General features: G+C 53.1%; 1 protein-coding gene across 1 annotated transcript in view; it reads right to left on the reverse strand.

Annotated features, from left to right (window-relative positions):
- Window positions 1–3,494: 3,494 nt before the first annotated feature.
- CD6 (CD6 molecule) overlaps window positions 3,495–12,393 on the reverse strand; it is a 44,467-nt gene continuing 35,568 nt past the window's right edge. Inside the window, exons 6-13 of the mRNA XM_055583395.1 lie at window positions 11,213–11,278; window positions 8,388–8,528; window positions 7,944–8,039; window positions 6,596–6,718; window positions 4,947–5,018; window positions 4,460–4,717; window positions 4,073–4,177; window positions 3,495–3,559 (exon numbers count right to left, since the gene is read on the reverse strand). Coding sequence (XP_055439370.1) covers window positions 3,495–3,559; window positions 4,073–4,177; window positions 4,460–4,717; window positions 4,947–5,018; window positions 6,596–6,718; window positions 7,944–8,039; window positions 8,388–8,528; window positions 11,213–11,278 — 926 coding nt within the window. The remainder of the gene's footprint in view (window positions 3,560–4,072; window positions 4,178–4,459; window positions 4,718–4,946; window positions 5,019–6,595; window positions 6,719–7,943; window positions 8,040–8,387; window positions 8,529–11,212; window positions 11,279–12,393) is intronic.

The raw sequence follows: 12,393 nt of genomic DNA on the forward strand, positions 1-12,393 counted from the left end.
TGAAAACTGGTGGTCTTCAGCCTCTTCTCTTCACAGACTGGGCCAGCCTCTACCTTGAAAGACACCCAGTTTCTTGCTCTGTCTTTGCTTATGCGATGCCTTCAACTTGGAATGCTCATCCGTCTCCACTCCCATGGCTAACTCCTACCATCTTTTATGACCCAGCTCAGCATCACTTCCCCAGAAAGCCTTCTAGGATGGCCACCCTCCAACAGGGACAGGGGCTCTCCTGGGCCCCATGCGTTCCCTGTGCCTCATTCTTTCCCTGTGCTCGCAGAGCTGGAAAATTGCTGGAACGCCTCCATTTCAGATATAGCCCCTCCTCCAAATCAGTGTTTCTGAAATTGGGATTCAGGTCCCCATCCACTTAACATCTTTGTATTTCTTCTCCCAAATCCTTGAGGTATATACAGGGTAAGGTCTCTAAAGTGTGTGTGTGTGTTAGTCACTTCGTTGTGTCCGACTTCTTGCCACCCCATGGACTGTAACCCTCTAGGCTCCTCTGTCCGTGGGATTTCCCAGGCAAGAATATTGGAGTGGGTTGCCATTCCCTTCTCCAGGGGATCGTCCCATCCCAGGCATCGAACCTAAGTCTTCTGCATTGCAGATGGATTCTTTATGATCTGAGCTACCAGGGAAGCCTGGTCTCTAACAAGTGGAGGGTAACGTGTGTAGGGCTTCCCTGGTGGCTCAGTGGTAAAGAACCTGTCTGCCAATGCAGGAGACATGACTTTGATCCCTGGGTCAAGAAGATCCACTGGAGAAGAAAATGGCAACCCACTCCAGTATCCTTGCCTGGAGAATTCCATGGAATAGAGGGTAGCGCACTTGATTATGATGGAGACTCCCCTGCCAGGCTTCCACTCCTCCTGGTCAGTGCGGGATGTCGTTCATCCCAGCCTCTTCAGTTCCAGCTCAAGGTCTGACTCTGTAAGGAATGGTCTGAGTGCCCTGGAGGCATAGAGATGGGGGAAGGGTCTTCCCTGGGAGGAGCTCCCCTCACCCAGCCCAGAAGCAGGAGGGCTTGTGGGTCATGACACCAGCCCTCAAAAAGTCCCTGCCACGTGTGACCCTGGTGGTCCCAGGCTGCCTGAAGGCTGGGAGAGAGCAAGGGAGACATGTCTCACAGTTTCCCAATTTCTCTGAGACTGGTGTGTGTGTGTGTGTGTGTGTGTGGAAAGGAGGGGCCCGAGGATAGGGAGGTGGCCCTGGTGAGAAAAGAGGGAGAACGCAGAGGTAGCACCCTCTCCCTGTCTGAGCCCCAAGGGACAATGCCTGGGAGGGGTCAGGGCCAAAAGTGTGAGTCGGCCACTAACTCTCTGAGTGACCCTGGACAAGTCCCTTCCCCTGGGAGGGCTCAACATCCCCACCTGTGAAATGAGAGTGAGACAAGTCTCCTCCAGCACCAATGCACTAAGACCCCATGAAGACCACGAGAGGGGTCTTCTCATACCCTCCTCCTTCTTTCACAGAAATCTCTCGCCTCTACTGGCGAATCTACCCATTCGATTCATCTATTGCCAATAGGGAACATCTATTGCCAAGCTTCTAACCTTGCCACCACCTATGTGGTGCCTTCTGCTGCCATGGACTCGGACGAACTTTATAGCAAAGGCTCAGAGATGTTGAGTGACTTGCCAGAGGCCACACAGCCAGGACAGTGTGGAGCTAGGATTTGAACCTTAGCTGTCTGCCAAAAAAAGCTTTCTACAAACCGACCTGGGAGTCTGACCCCGCCCACCCCAGCACTGGCTCCTCCCCTAGGAATCCCCCACCGCCCCAGAAGGGTTCAGAGAGCCTGAAGAGGGGGCCCCTTCACAGCAGCAACCACATCCTGTGACGGTTGCCCTGGAGAGTGCCAGCTTTCTCTGCACCTCTGGGACAGGTGAACAGGAAACAGGCCTGCCCAGCCGCTCAGTGCAGGAGCCACTGAGTGGCCTTCTGCTCCGTCCCCTGGCTCTGGGAGCACTCAGAGGAAATCTGACCCCAGCCATCTCCCCGAAGGCAGAGCTGGGCATTCACTGGTGCAGCTGGGCTAACACCTCAGCCTCTGAGCAGCCTGGGATCCATGCCTTTTCCAGGCAGGTCTGAGGTAAAATCTACTCGTCCTCCCCTGCCTCAGAAGCTTTTGGAAGCCAGATCAAAATTTGTCCCACTGGGGGACAGTGTCCCCCTGGCCCCACTGATCCAGGGCTGGTTGGCAGATCAGGGAGGCAGGTGATATGAACTCACAGGTGTCCGTCCATCTCCTCCAGGAGAGCAGGCCCTGTGTCTGCTGTACCCCTAGCACTTTTCACGGTGCCGGGCCACAGTACATTTCCAATTTGCCCTGACATTTCCACCTCAGTGGACAGAGCTGTCCTCACCCAACACACACACACAACACACACACACACATACATGTACACACATACACACACAGCCTGAGTTCTGTGAGTTCAAGGACTTGTCACTGCATGCCCCAGTCTCATTCAGCAATGAGTTTAATCTTGGGATACTCAGAACAGGACACCAGAAGCTGGCTCTGAGCCCTCAAGCCTCTCCCTGGAGGCTGCCTGGACACGTTTACAGCTCCAGGAGTGACGTTGATGACAACGTTCATCGGGGACGCTCCCATCAATCCAAGCAGACAGGTGGGGACCGAGGACCTAGTGCAGCCTCCGGGCCCCTCCTGGAAGACGTCTCTGTGCTTCTGCCCCCACGGGGGCTGGGCCCCACTCTGGGCCTCTGGGAATAGAGGTGAGGCCTGGACAGGACCATCTTTGTAAACTGTAGGAGGCTCAGAATAAGAATCCGCTGTCCAGGGATGGTCACTGCAGAACAGGGCTGTGTCCCTGGTGGGCTCCAAGCATCTCTAGAGGTAGGGCTGGCCTCTAGCCCCAGCCCCGGTGGTTGGGGAGGGGCAGTCATCCTGATTGCTGTCAGTTGGCTGTGCCCAGGACGGCTGGACTCCTTGCTGGATGCAGGTACCAACCTGAGCTTAGCCTGGGTCAGCTGGTGCCCCCCTCCCCAAGCCCCAGCACCCCCCTATCAGAGCAACACCAGCCCAACAGCTCCTGCATGTGAGGCTCCCCTGCCCCCAGCAGTACCTTTGAACCCTGAGTTGTCAGACACTCAGGCAACCAAAGCCCCAGACACACGAGAACTGGAAGGGGCCCCAGGAATCATCCAGCCTAGCCCCTCCACATGCCCTGCCAAGAACTGGCCCAGACTCTGCTGTTGCTCACCCCCAAGGCAGAGAGCTCACTACCTCTCAGGGGTAGTGCCTGTGGTGCCCTGGGGCTGCTGTTTGGGCTGGAGGAGGGCTGTGCTAGTAGGTTCTGTTGATGGATGGAGGCTAAGCTGTAAGAGGTGTGGACTTTCCTTTCCTGTCTCCAGGGGAGGACTATCAGCCCCTTGGGGATGATCGGGGAGGATGAGGGGTGGGGCATGGAGCAGAGGGAGTGTGCAGAGCAGGAGTCTGGAGAGAGGGAGCACACAGAGCTGAACCCGGGCTAGGCTGCTCCAATATCATCATATTCTTCATCAGAGGAGGAGTCAGGCTGGGGAGCATGGGACCCTGTGTGAAAGGGAGGCTCAGGTCAGCGAGAGGCCCAGTCATTACCCCTGCTGAGCAGGGACAGAGCTGAGCAGATCTGGACCCACATCATTCTCCCCCATGATGCTATATGAGACCATCTTATCATCTTGTTCATGATTACTGCCCTCGATAGAATGTCAGTCCTGAAAGCAGAGTCTTGTAGAGCAGGGTTGTGGTCCCTAAGTGCTGGGAGCCACTCTGTGACCGCCATCTCCCCCATGGGGCCATCTGGCTGCTTCTGCTTGAATGCTTCCACTAATGGGGAGCTCACTTCCTATCAAGGTAGTCTCTTTGAATCTCTCTCCATCCCACCTTCATTCATTTTCTCTACCTCCTCAAATTCTTTATTGTTAAAAAAAAAAAAAAAAAAAAACTCATTACTTTTCTTCTTTTCCCCTTGAGCTGATGTATCCAGAGCTCCTCCATTAATCCACCCTCCAGTCCCTCTCCGTGTCCCCTCCCAGGATCCTTCCTCACCCCCGCCACTGGCACCTGGACATCCAAACTGCTCAGCAGAAAGGGGCTGGGGCGGCCGCTGGTAGTTCTGGTACCACTCGCCAGAGGAGGTGCTGGAGCTGTCATCAGCTGAGGGCCCTGCTGGAAAACCCCAGGCCAGTCACCCTCTGCCAGGCTAGTTCACAAAGCGCCAGAGCTAGAAGGCCCTCAAGACGCGGTAAAGTCCTCAGCTTGACAACTGAGGAAACAAAGGCCCAGAGAAGGCGAGAAACTTGTCCACAGTCACAAAGCAAGTGGCTGCTGAGCGGGGACTAGAATCCTGAATTCAGCCTGGCTCAGGGCTTCCAGCTTTACACTTCCTCCAGTCGGGTCCCACATAGGATAGGAGGCTGGAGGAGGTACACAGCCCTGGGCCTACCTTACCTGGAATAGTTGCCTGGGAGCCAGCCAGCTCCAAGTTGGGGGGCTGCTCCAGGAGGGGGTTCCTCTCTGATGAAAACACTTGAGAGCTCCACAGAGGTCGCTTGCTGTTGGGGCTATTACAGTACATCTCCCCCGAAGATGTGCTGGAGCTGCTTTTGCTCCTTGGAGGATGTAGAGGAGGGTCCAGGGAGGGAGGGTCTGCAATGCAGTGTTCAAGGTTGGCAGGTGGGACCTCGGAGGCATGCACCTCTTCCAGTCCTGGGCCTGAAAAAGAGAATGGTGATCAAGAAGATGCAGTGCAGCAAGAGGGCTTTAAGTTAGACCTGAGAAAGAACTTACTGCCAATGGGAATTGGTTAAAGTCAGGAAGGACCTGTTGAGGGAGATTGCACTGATGCTTCTTGAAGTGAGTGAGCTGCTAGGTCCGGAGGCAGTGCTGGAATCCTAGTCACCTCCCTCCCTCCACATCCCTCCCCAGGCTGACTCACCTTCCTCCAGGGGGGGCATCTGGAACCTGTTCTGCTGGGCCTCCTCCTCTGTGAAGCGGTGCCGCTGGGAATCTACAAGCAGAGGTGGCGGTGAGGAAGGAGGTGGGGAAGCCTCCACCTCCTTGTCCAGAGGAGCCCAGAGCAGAGGCTGGTGTTCTGTGGGATTCAGGAGGCTGAACAGGGCAGGAGGACCACCCTGACATATGGAGGGGCTTAGTCTCTTTCATCTGATCCCAGGCTCACATCCTAATCCAGGCAGACCTTGAACCTCAATCTTAAACCAGCCCGGGGACAGGCTGCTTCTGGCCAGAAAGTGGAGCTTTCCCAGAGTGGAAGCCGAGGGTCTGGAATCTGCATCCTGGGCTGTGGTACCTCCATTTCAGAATCAGAGAGATGCAGATTCACAGCATCTTAAGGACTTGAGTGTCATGAATCTGGGAGTCAGCTCTTTCAAACGTGTTACTACTGACTTTTAGTCTCGGTGTCATATTAATAGCATTTTGGACTTCCGGTCTTTGATCTTACATGACTGGGCTCAGAATCTCAGATTCTAAGGACACTCATCTCTGTGGCTCCCCAAGGTTGGTCCATGGCCCCTCAGACTGGAATCACCCACCTTGCCTCTCCAGAGGCCCTGGTTCAGCTGGGGGTCCTGGGGGAGGCAAAGATGGCTGCTGTCCCCAGTGTCCATCCTGCCCACCATGCAGTAAGAGATCTCTGGCCTTCATCTGGACACTCAGCTGCCCAGGACAAGAGCTTTGTCTCCCTGCCTCTCTTGTAGCTGCTGGGTTTAAGTTCTGGCAGGTAGAAAGTGAGTGGGAGCCGTGTGGGTGTCCCTGGCATGCTGCTTTACAGGTGGGGCATGCCTTGCCTCCCATTCCCTCGGTCTAGAATGCAGACATGGCAGTGAGCCATTCTGGACAATGAGGACAGGGCAATGTCTTAGGGACTGCAGAGCAGCAAGAAAGGAGCCTGGGCCCCTCCAGCTTATCCGGATGATGTCATTTGGAGGCTGTGTCCCACACAAACAAACTCTCATCCTAGCTTATAAAGTAGGTCCCGGGTGGGGCTCAGGAAATTTTGATGAGCCCCCAAGGGATTCACGATAGCTGTGAGAGTCTCTGCTTTCCTCCGACCTCCTTGCATCACGTGGGCTCTGCCTGAGCACTGTTTTTCTTCCTCCTACATCCCCAGCAGGCAGAGAGCAGAGCTGGAGAAGCCAGCTAAGGGGTGCGAGCTGGGCTCATGGTGGAGGTGGGAGAGGAGGTGAGATTGAAGGAGCAGAATGGGACACAGAAGGGGTGTGAGCGTGCGAGAAGCCATCTGAACCGGAGTCCCTCATCTCGTACAGAGATGCAGCCACATTTAGGTGAATGTCGACGGACTGATTTTGAGACCCTGCATGGTCACAAACACCAGAGAAAAGGTAATCCAAGGGGAAATGCCTTGAGATGTCTCCAGGGTCACAACACACTTGGAAAACATCAGTGCAGGACCACTGAGAGTCAGTCCAGTGGTCACAACAACGGAGGTGCCACCCTCGACATGCAGGAGTCACTAGGGGGGAACCTAATGCAGTTCCCCAGCCAGCTGGGCCCTCTCCCTGGAGCGGGAAGGTGGGCCCTCGGAAGTCGGGCCCAGGCACTCACTGTAGAAGGTGGTCAGGGCCACAGGAGGCTGGGTTCTGAAGTCATAGTGCTCATAGTCTGAGTCCGAGCTGGAATTCGAGTCTTCGGGGGGCGGGGCCTGGACCTGGATGGGCAGCTTGGGAACTGGGGAGAGAACAGAGTGGGGGCATAGCAAGGCAGAGCACAGAAAGGAGCAGAGAGAGGCGGCAGGCAGCATGGATGGTGGGGACCAGAGACGGAGGGGCGGGGAGCATGCCAGGCAGCCCACCTTGTGCAAGACTGTCAGGCCTGGCTTGTCTAAGCTCCCCCCATCCATTTCAAACACAGGGAACTAAATAACAATTTTTTTTTAATTTAACAAACACATAGTAGTCACTACATGCCAGGCACTATTCCAACATTTACAAATATTGGGATATCCAAAAATTTCATCTGGGTTCTTCCATAAGATCTTACAGAGGGCTTCCCAGGTGGCTCAATGGTAAAGAATTTGCCTGCCAATGCAGGAAATCTAATGGAAAAAAAAACCCTAATGAACTTTTTGGTCAACCCAATATTGTCTCATTTAGTGCTCATAATAACTCTGTGAGGCAGCTACGTTAGGGTCCCCATTTTACAGCTGGGGAAACTGAGGCACAGAGAGAGTCTCACATAGCCCAGAGAAGAGGCAGCGTGGCTCTTAATCTCTACACCATGATATTCAGTGAGTGGCTGCTCTGGGCTTACCCTTGTGCTAGGTTCTGTGTTCATATTCTCTTCTCAAATATATGGATCCTGTGTGCAAAGAATCTTTATAATATTTCTCTGAGTTTTGTATTGGTTTTGTGTCATCAAACTCTTTCAAATAAAGGTGATTTAATACATTCATAATGCCATGGGATTAAACTCGAACTCCTTCACAAGACTTTGAAGAGATATACATCAGTATATCATTAAAGATGGATGACTGATTCCTTTTTTTATTTGGAAAATATGAAATACAGTTATGTTCCAGGAAAACTTTGATGGGGCTCTGCAGACAGGCTGATTCTGGGCAGACTATTAGAAGAGGTGATGATGTCACAAACCTACTGGCCAATTAGCAGAACAGAGCTCTCCTTGAGAACTAAGGTCCAAAATGCCTTGGGCCTGTTTTGGTCCAGAATTCAAAAGCCTAGAGCTCTAGAATGAGTGCACTGGAAAGTCATCTGCCCATTGAGGCCCAGACTGAGGCTAGACTTGTTCAAGGTCCCGTGAGCATGCGTGGGCTGGTCCAGGTCTCTTCTCCAGCTGGGGCACTGCTTTGACCTAAGCAGTACTGACCCTCCAAAAAGTATTCCCTTTTTGTCCTCCCCTGCCCTCCCCAATCCCAGGACAGGTGACATCCTACCTTCTTTGGCGATGGTGATGGGGACCTCTTGATAGTTTTCCATCCCTGCCGGGGTGGTGGTGGGTGAGTGCTGGTGGTTTACCACAGCGGGGAGGGCTGAGGGAGGGGAGGCAGAGATTCTACAAGTCACTTTTTGTGCCTTTCCAGTCTTCCTGGTTCTTTTCTGATAGAGACACTTCCCTCCCACCTTCCCCGTCCCCATATGCCCCTAAACACACACACATACAATGTGGTCCTCCCGTGGACCACTTCTGAAGGGCATGCTGGGAAAATCCTTCCCATCAGGAGGTGCTTCTTGGGACCAGGGCTGGATGGCCATTGCTGGATCACCTTCACTCCTGCTGGCGACCCCCATGGCTCACGTCCCCCTGGGAAGACTGCACCTCAGGTCTGCTTGTTTTCATCCCTGGGCATCTCCTGTGGCTCCCAGGACTCTGCACCTACCGTATTTTCCTTTCATTCTCAAGAGGATGATGGCTATGAAAACAAGTGAGATGAGAAGGAGAATTCCCAGAACGATGCAGGGGATGAGGAGCATTAGCTCTCGAGATTCCCAGTCCTTCGTTTTCACCATCACAGAAGAGTCTGGAAGAAAGAACCCCAAATCAGGGAGAAAGAGGAATGGACATGGACTTTTCCTTGTCTATTTTACCTCTCCTTCCTCTCTGCACCTGACCCACTTCCCTTTTGGACCTCTCCTCTTCCTCCCTTCTTTTTTTCCGATTTTCCGATCTGCTTTTAGGTGCCTGGTATATAGTGTGTGTTCAGTCATGTCTGACTCTTTGTGACCCCCCTGGACTATAGCCCACCAGGCTCCTCTGTCCATGGGATTTTTCAGGCAAGAATACTGGAGTGGGTTGCTATCTTCTCCTCCAAGGGATCTTCCCAAGTGAAGTCGCTCAGTTGTGTCCAATTCATTGTGACCCCATGGACTATAACCCGACAGACTCCTCCGTCCATGGGTTTCTCCAGGCAAGAATACTAGAGTGGGTTACCATTTCCTTCTCCAGGGGATCTTCCCAACCCAGGGATCAAATCCAGGTCTCCTGTACTGCAGGCAGACTCTTTACCATCTGAGCCACCAGGGGCTCCTGGGATCTTCCCAACCCAGGGATCAAACCCACATCTCCTGTGTCTCTAACATTGGCAGGCAGATTCTTTATCACTGCACCACCTGGGAAGCCCATCTGGTATATAGTAGGTGCCTGAGAAATGCATACTGAGTGAGTCATTGAATTAAACTTTCTCCTGGCCACCAGCCCACATGGATCTGTCTCTGCTCAATTATCACTGAGCACCCACAATGTGCCAGGCACTAGACCTGAGGAGACAAATAGGACAGTAGCGTCACAGGCCTTGAGGGTCTCTGTCTCTGTCTAATGGGAAGATGGATGGACAAGCTGACTCAGTCCAATTCAGTGAGATGCCTGGTGTGATGAAGGTACGGACAGGCGTGCATCCCTCCAAGCGACACTGATTCTCTGTGGGTTAGACCACGGCTGGATTCCCAGAGAAGGTGGCTCTGAGCCTCTGCAGGCAGGGAACAGATCATCAGGAGAGAGAGATCTTCCCTTGGCCCAGATGCATCCCCCCTACTGGAGGTGCACTCCCTGAGGGCAGGAGTGAGGGCCAGAACTCCAGAACTTCCGGCCCTGAAGCCCTGGTGTGACTGTTTGCCTTCCCCTCCCTCCTGGCCCCACCCCTGCTGAAAATAACGCAGAGCAGAGAATGGATGGAGGCCACAATGAAACTCTAACCCTCATCACCCCAGAGACATGAAGCATCTCCTGCTCAGTGCAGAAGGCCTGGGGTGTGCAGACTGCAGGGCTGGAGGAAGGGGAGTGACAGTAACATGGGAGGCTGGGGGGATGAGCTCACCCAGGCCCCCTGACTGGCAGCAGTGTCTGCTCCCACTAGGAGGATCACCCCTCTCTCCATCCTCACCTTCTCCCCTCCTCTTGAAAATGGAGCAGTTTGGGCCAGGGTGGGAACTGGATATAGCAGCAGGAATAAGGTGCAAGGGAAAGACTGGGTTGGGGGTCTGGGGGAGACCTGTGAACATGAGCCAAGAGCGTCAGGGGCTGAAGGAGGGGCTGCTGGATCATGGGCTGGAGTGTGGTCCTTGGAGAATAGGTCTCCATAAGTGCTTTGCTCCTCTGAGGGTAGTGTGGTCCCCTACCCCAACCTCAGTAATTAAAAGTGTGAGAGGGTACGTGTAGGGGTCCTGACAGGAGCTCACCCTAAAGCTTTTCATTCCCTCTCTGTGCCCTTATCCATAGCCAGGTTCTCTGGCAGGACTTGATGGCCTTCTGTCCCCTCCCCAAGCTACCCATTGCCTCTGGAGAGGATCTGAAAGAGGGAGCCAGGAGCAGAGTGAGGAGTAAGCCTATGAATGAGGGCTGACCCCTGTGCTTATCCTGGAGCTGCCAAGGGGCTCCACAGCTGGACTAAATCAATAAACAAGAATAACTAATGTCCAGGTAGTGCTTACTGTGTACTGAGCCCTGTTGTGAAGTGTGCTCTTCACCGGAAACTCACAGCAACAATGCTAGGTGAGAAGTACTGTGATTCTCATCTTCATTTTGTAGTCTAGGATCTGAGGCTCAGAGAGGTTAAGAATTGCCCAGTATCACACAGCTAGCAAGAGGTACAGCTGAGAGTTGGGCCTCAGAAGTCGACTTCCATGATGGCTAAGCTACACAGAGCTGGAGGACAGACCAAGTGTGGATTCGGAGTTCAGAGCCTCAGATGCAGGTTCCAGGCAACAGTGGCAGGCTGGCAATCCACCCTCTGAGCCTGAGCTGCTGCTTCTGTGTAAGGGTTTCGGGAAGACCTCCCCAGGGGGCTGCTGGGAGGATTAAAGGGTTGCGAAATAATGACAGTAAAGCCCTGGCCAGTGCCCAGCACATTATAAACACACTGGCTGCTACCCTAGGCGTCCCCCATCTCTGGCTGCTGTCAGATCAGCTCTGACTGTCTCCAGCTCTGTCCTCCTGCCCTACACGCGCTCTCGGAGAGTGGGAAGAGGACTCCTGCCCACAGAATGTCAGGATTCAGGGAACTGTGGAGCTGACATGCAGAGGCAGATGAAATGAGCAGAGCACAGAACACCCAGAGAGCCCAGGGACAGTTGGGGAGTCAAGTTCATTGTCTGGAGGTGGGGGATGGGGGACAGACCATCAGACCCCTCTCTCAGACACACACACACATACACACACCATGCAGGCATGCAAACAAGCTTCTGAAAAACTACCCCCAGGGATACTCACCCACAGTGACCGGCTGACCACTTGCAGGGACTTCAGTAATGGACAGATTGAGCAGACTCCGGGCACCTGTTAGAAAGCACCGCTCATTCACTCAGCACATGCACCCAAGCACCTGGGTGGCCGGGCTTTGTGCTAGAAAGTGGACAGGACAGACAAGTGGCCTGAAACTGGGGGCATGTTCCCACCGGGGCACATGGCTGAGTCCCACACCCCACAATAAAGAGGATCTGATGGATTAAAAGCAAGGATGATTCTTTGGTTAAAATAAAGGGCTAATGAAAGAATTAGCCCTTCCTTCTGTACAATCTGCTAGAGAACCCAAATATTTCCCCTTTCCATCTTGTATTGAGTTTGTTCTTCACACCTGCCTCAAGAAGTGGGAAGCTGACAGTCTCATCATTATCATAATCATTTGACTGGTAAGGGAGGGGGCTTACCACATTCCATAGTGGATACTGTCTGATTTCCTAGCTATTCTGTGCAATGCCTGGTATCAACATCTGCATATTCATGAATGAAGCCTCCCAGCTGGTAATCAGCAGAGCCGGAATTCATAGCCTGGTGTCTGAACTCCACAGAGATGCTGACACTGTGTTTGTTCAAGTCTAACGCTTTTGCTTCTTCACATTTTAACACCTCGGAAATAGGGGTGGTAATATCAATCAATTCAATTGATGGCATATCAAGAGTTTATTTTGGCAGCGTTTTTGTCCCCGATGGTGCATAAAAGAATAACTGTGAAAGTGAAAGTTGTTCAGTCGCATCCAACTCTTTGGGACCCCTTGGACTAGTTCATGGAATTCTCCAAGCCAGAATACTGGAGTGGGTAGCCATTCCCTTCTCCAGGGGATGGCTTCCTAACCCAGGAATCAAACCTAGGTCTCCTGCATCGCAGGCAGATTCTTTATCAGCTGAGCCACCAGGGAAGCCCAAGAATACTGGAATGGGGAGCCTATCCCTTTTCCAGTGGATCTTCCTGACTCAGGAATTGAACCGGGGTCTCCTGCATTGCAGGATTATTTACCAGCTGAGCTACCAGGGAAGCCCAATAACAGTGTGACTTATGATCAATGCCATCTTAGACTCGGTGAAACCCAATTCATAGAGCAGGTAGGAGGCTTTGCTGAAATACATACCAAGTCCCCAGGAATGCCTGGCACCTGATTAGGGCTCCAGACACT

This window comes from Bubalus kerabau, chromosome 5 (genome assembly GCF_029407905.1).
Source record: "Bubalus kerabau isolate K-KA32 ecotype Philippines breed swamp buffalo chromosome 5, PCC_UOA_SB_1v2, whole genome shotgun sequence".
NCBI classification, from domain to species: Eukaryota; Metazoa; Chordata; class Mammalia; order Artiodactyla; family Bovidae; genus Bubalus; species Bubalus kerabau.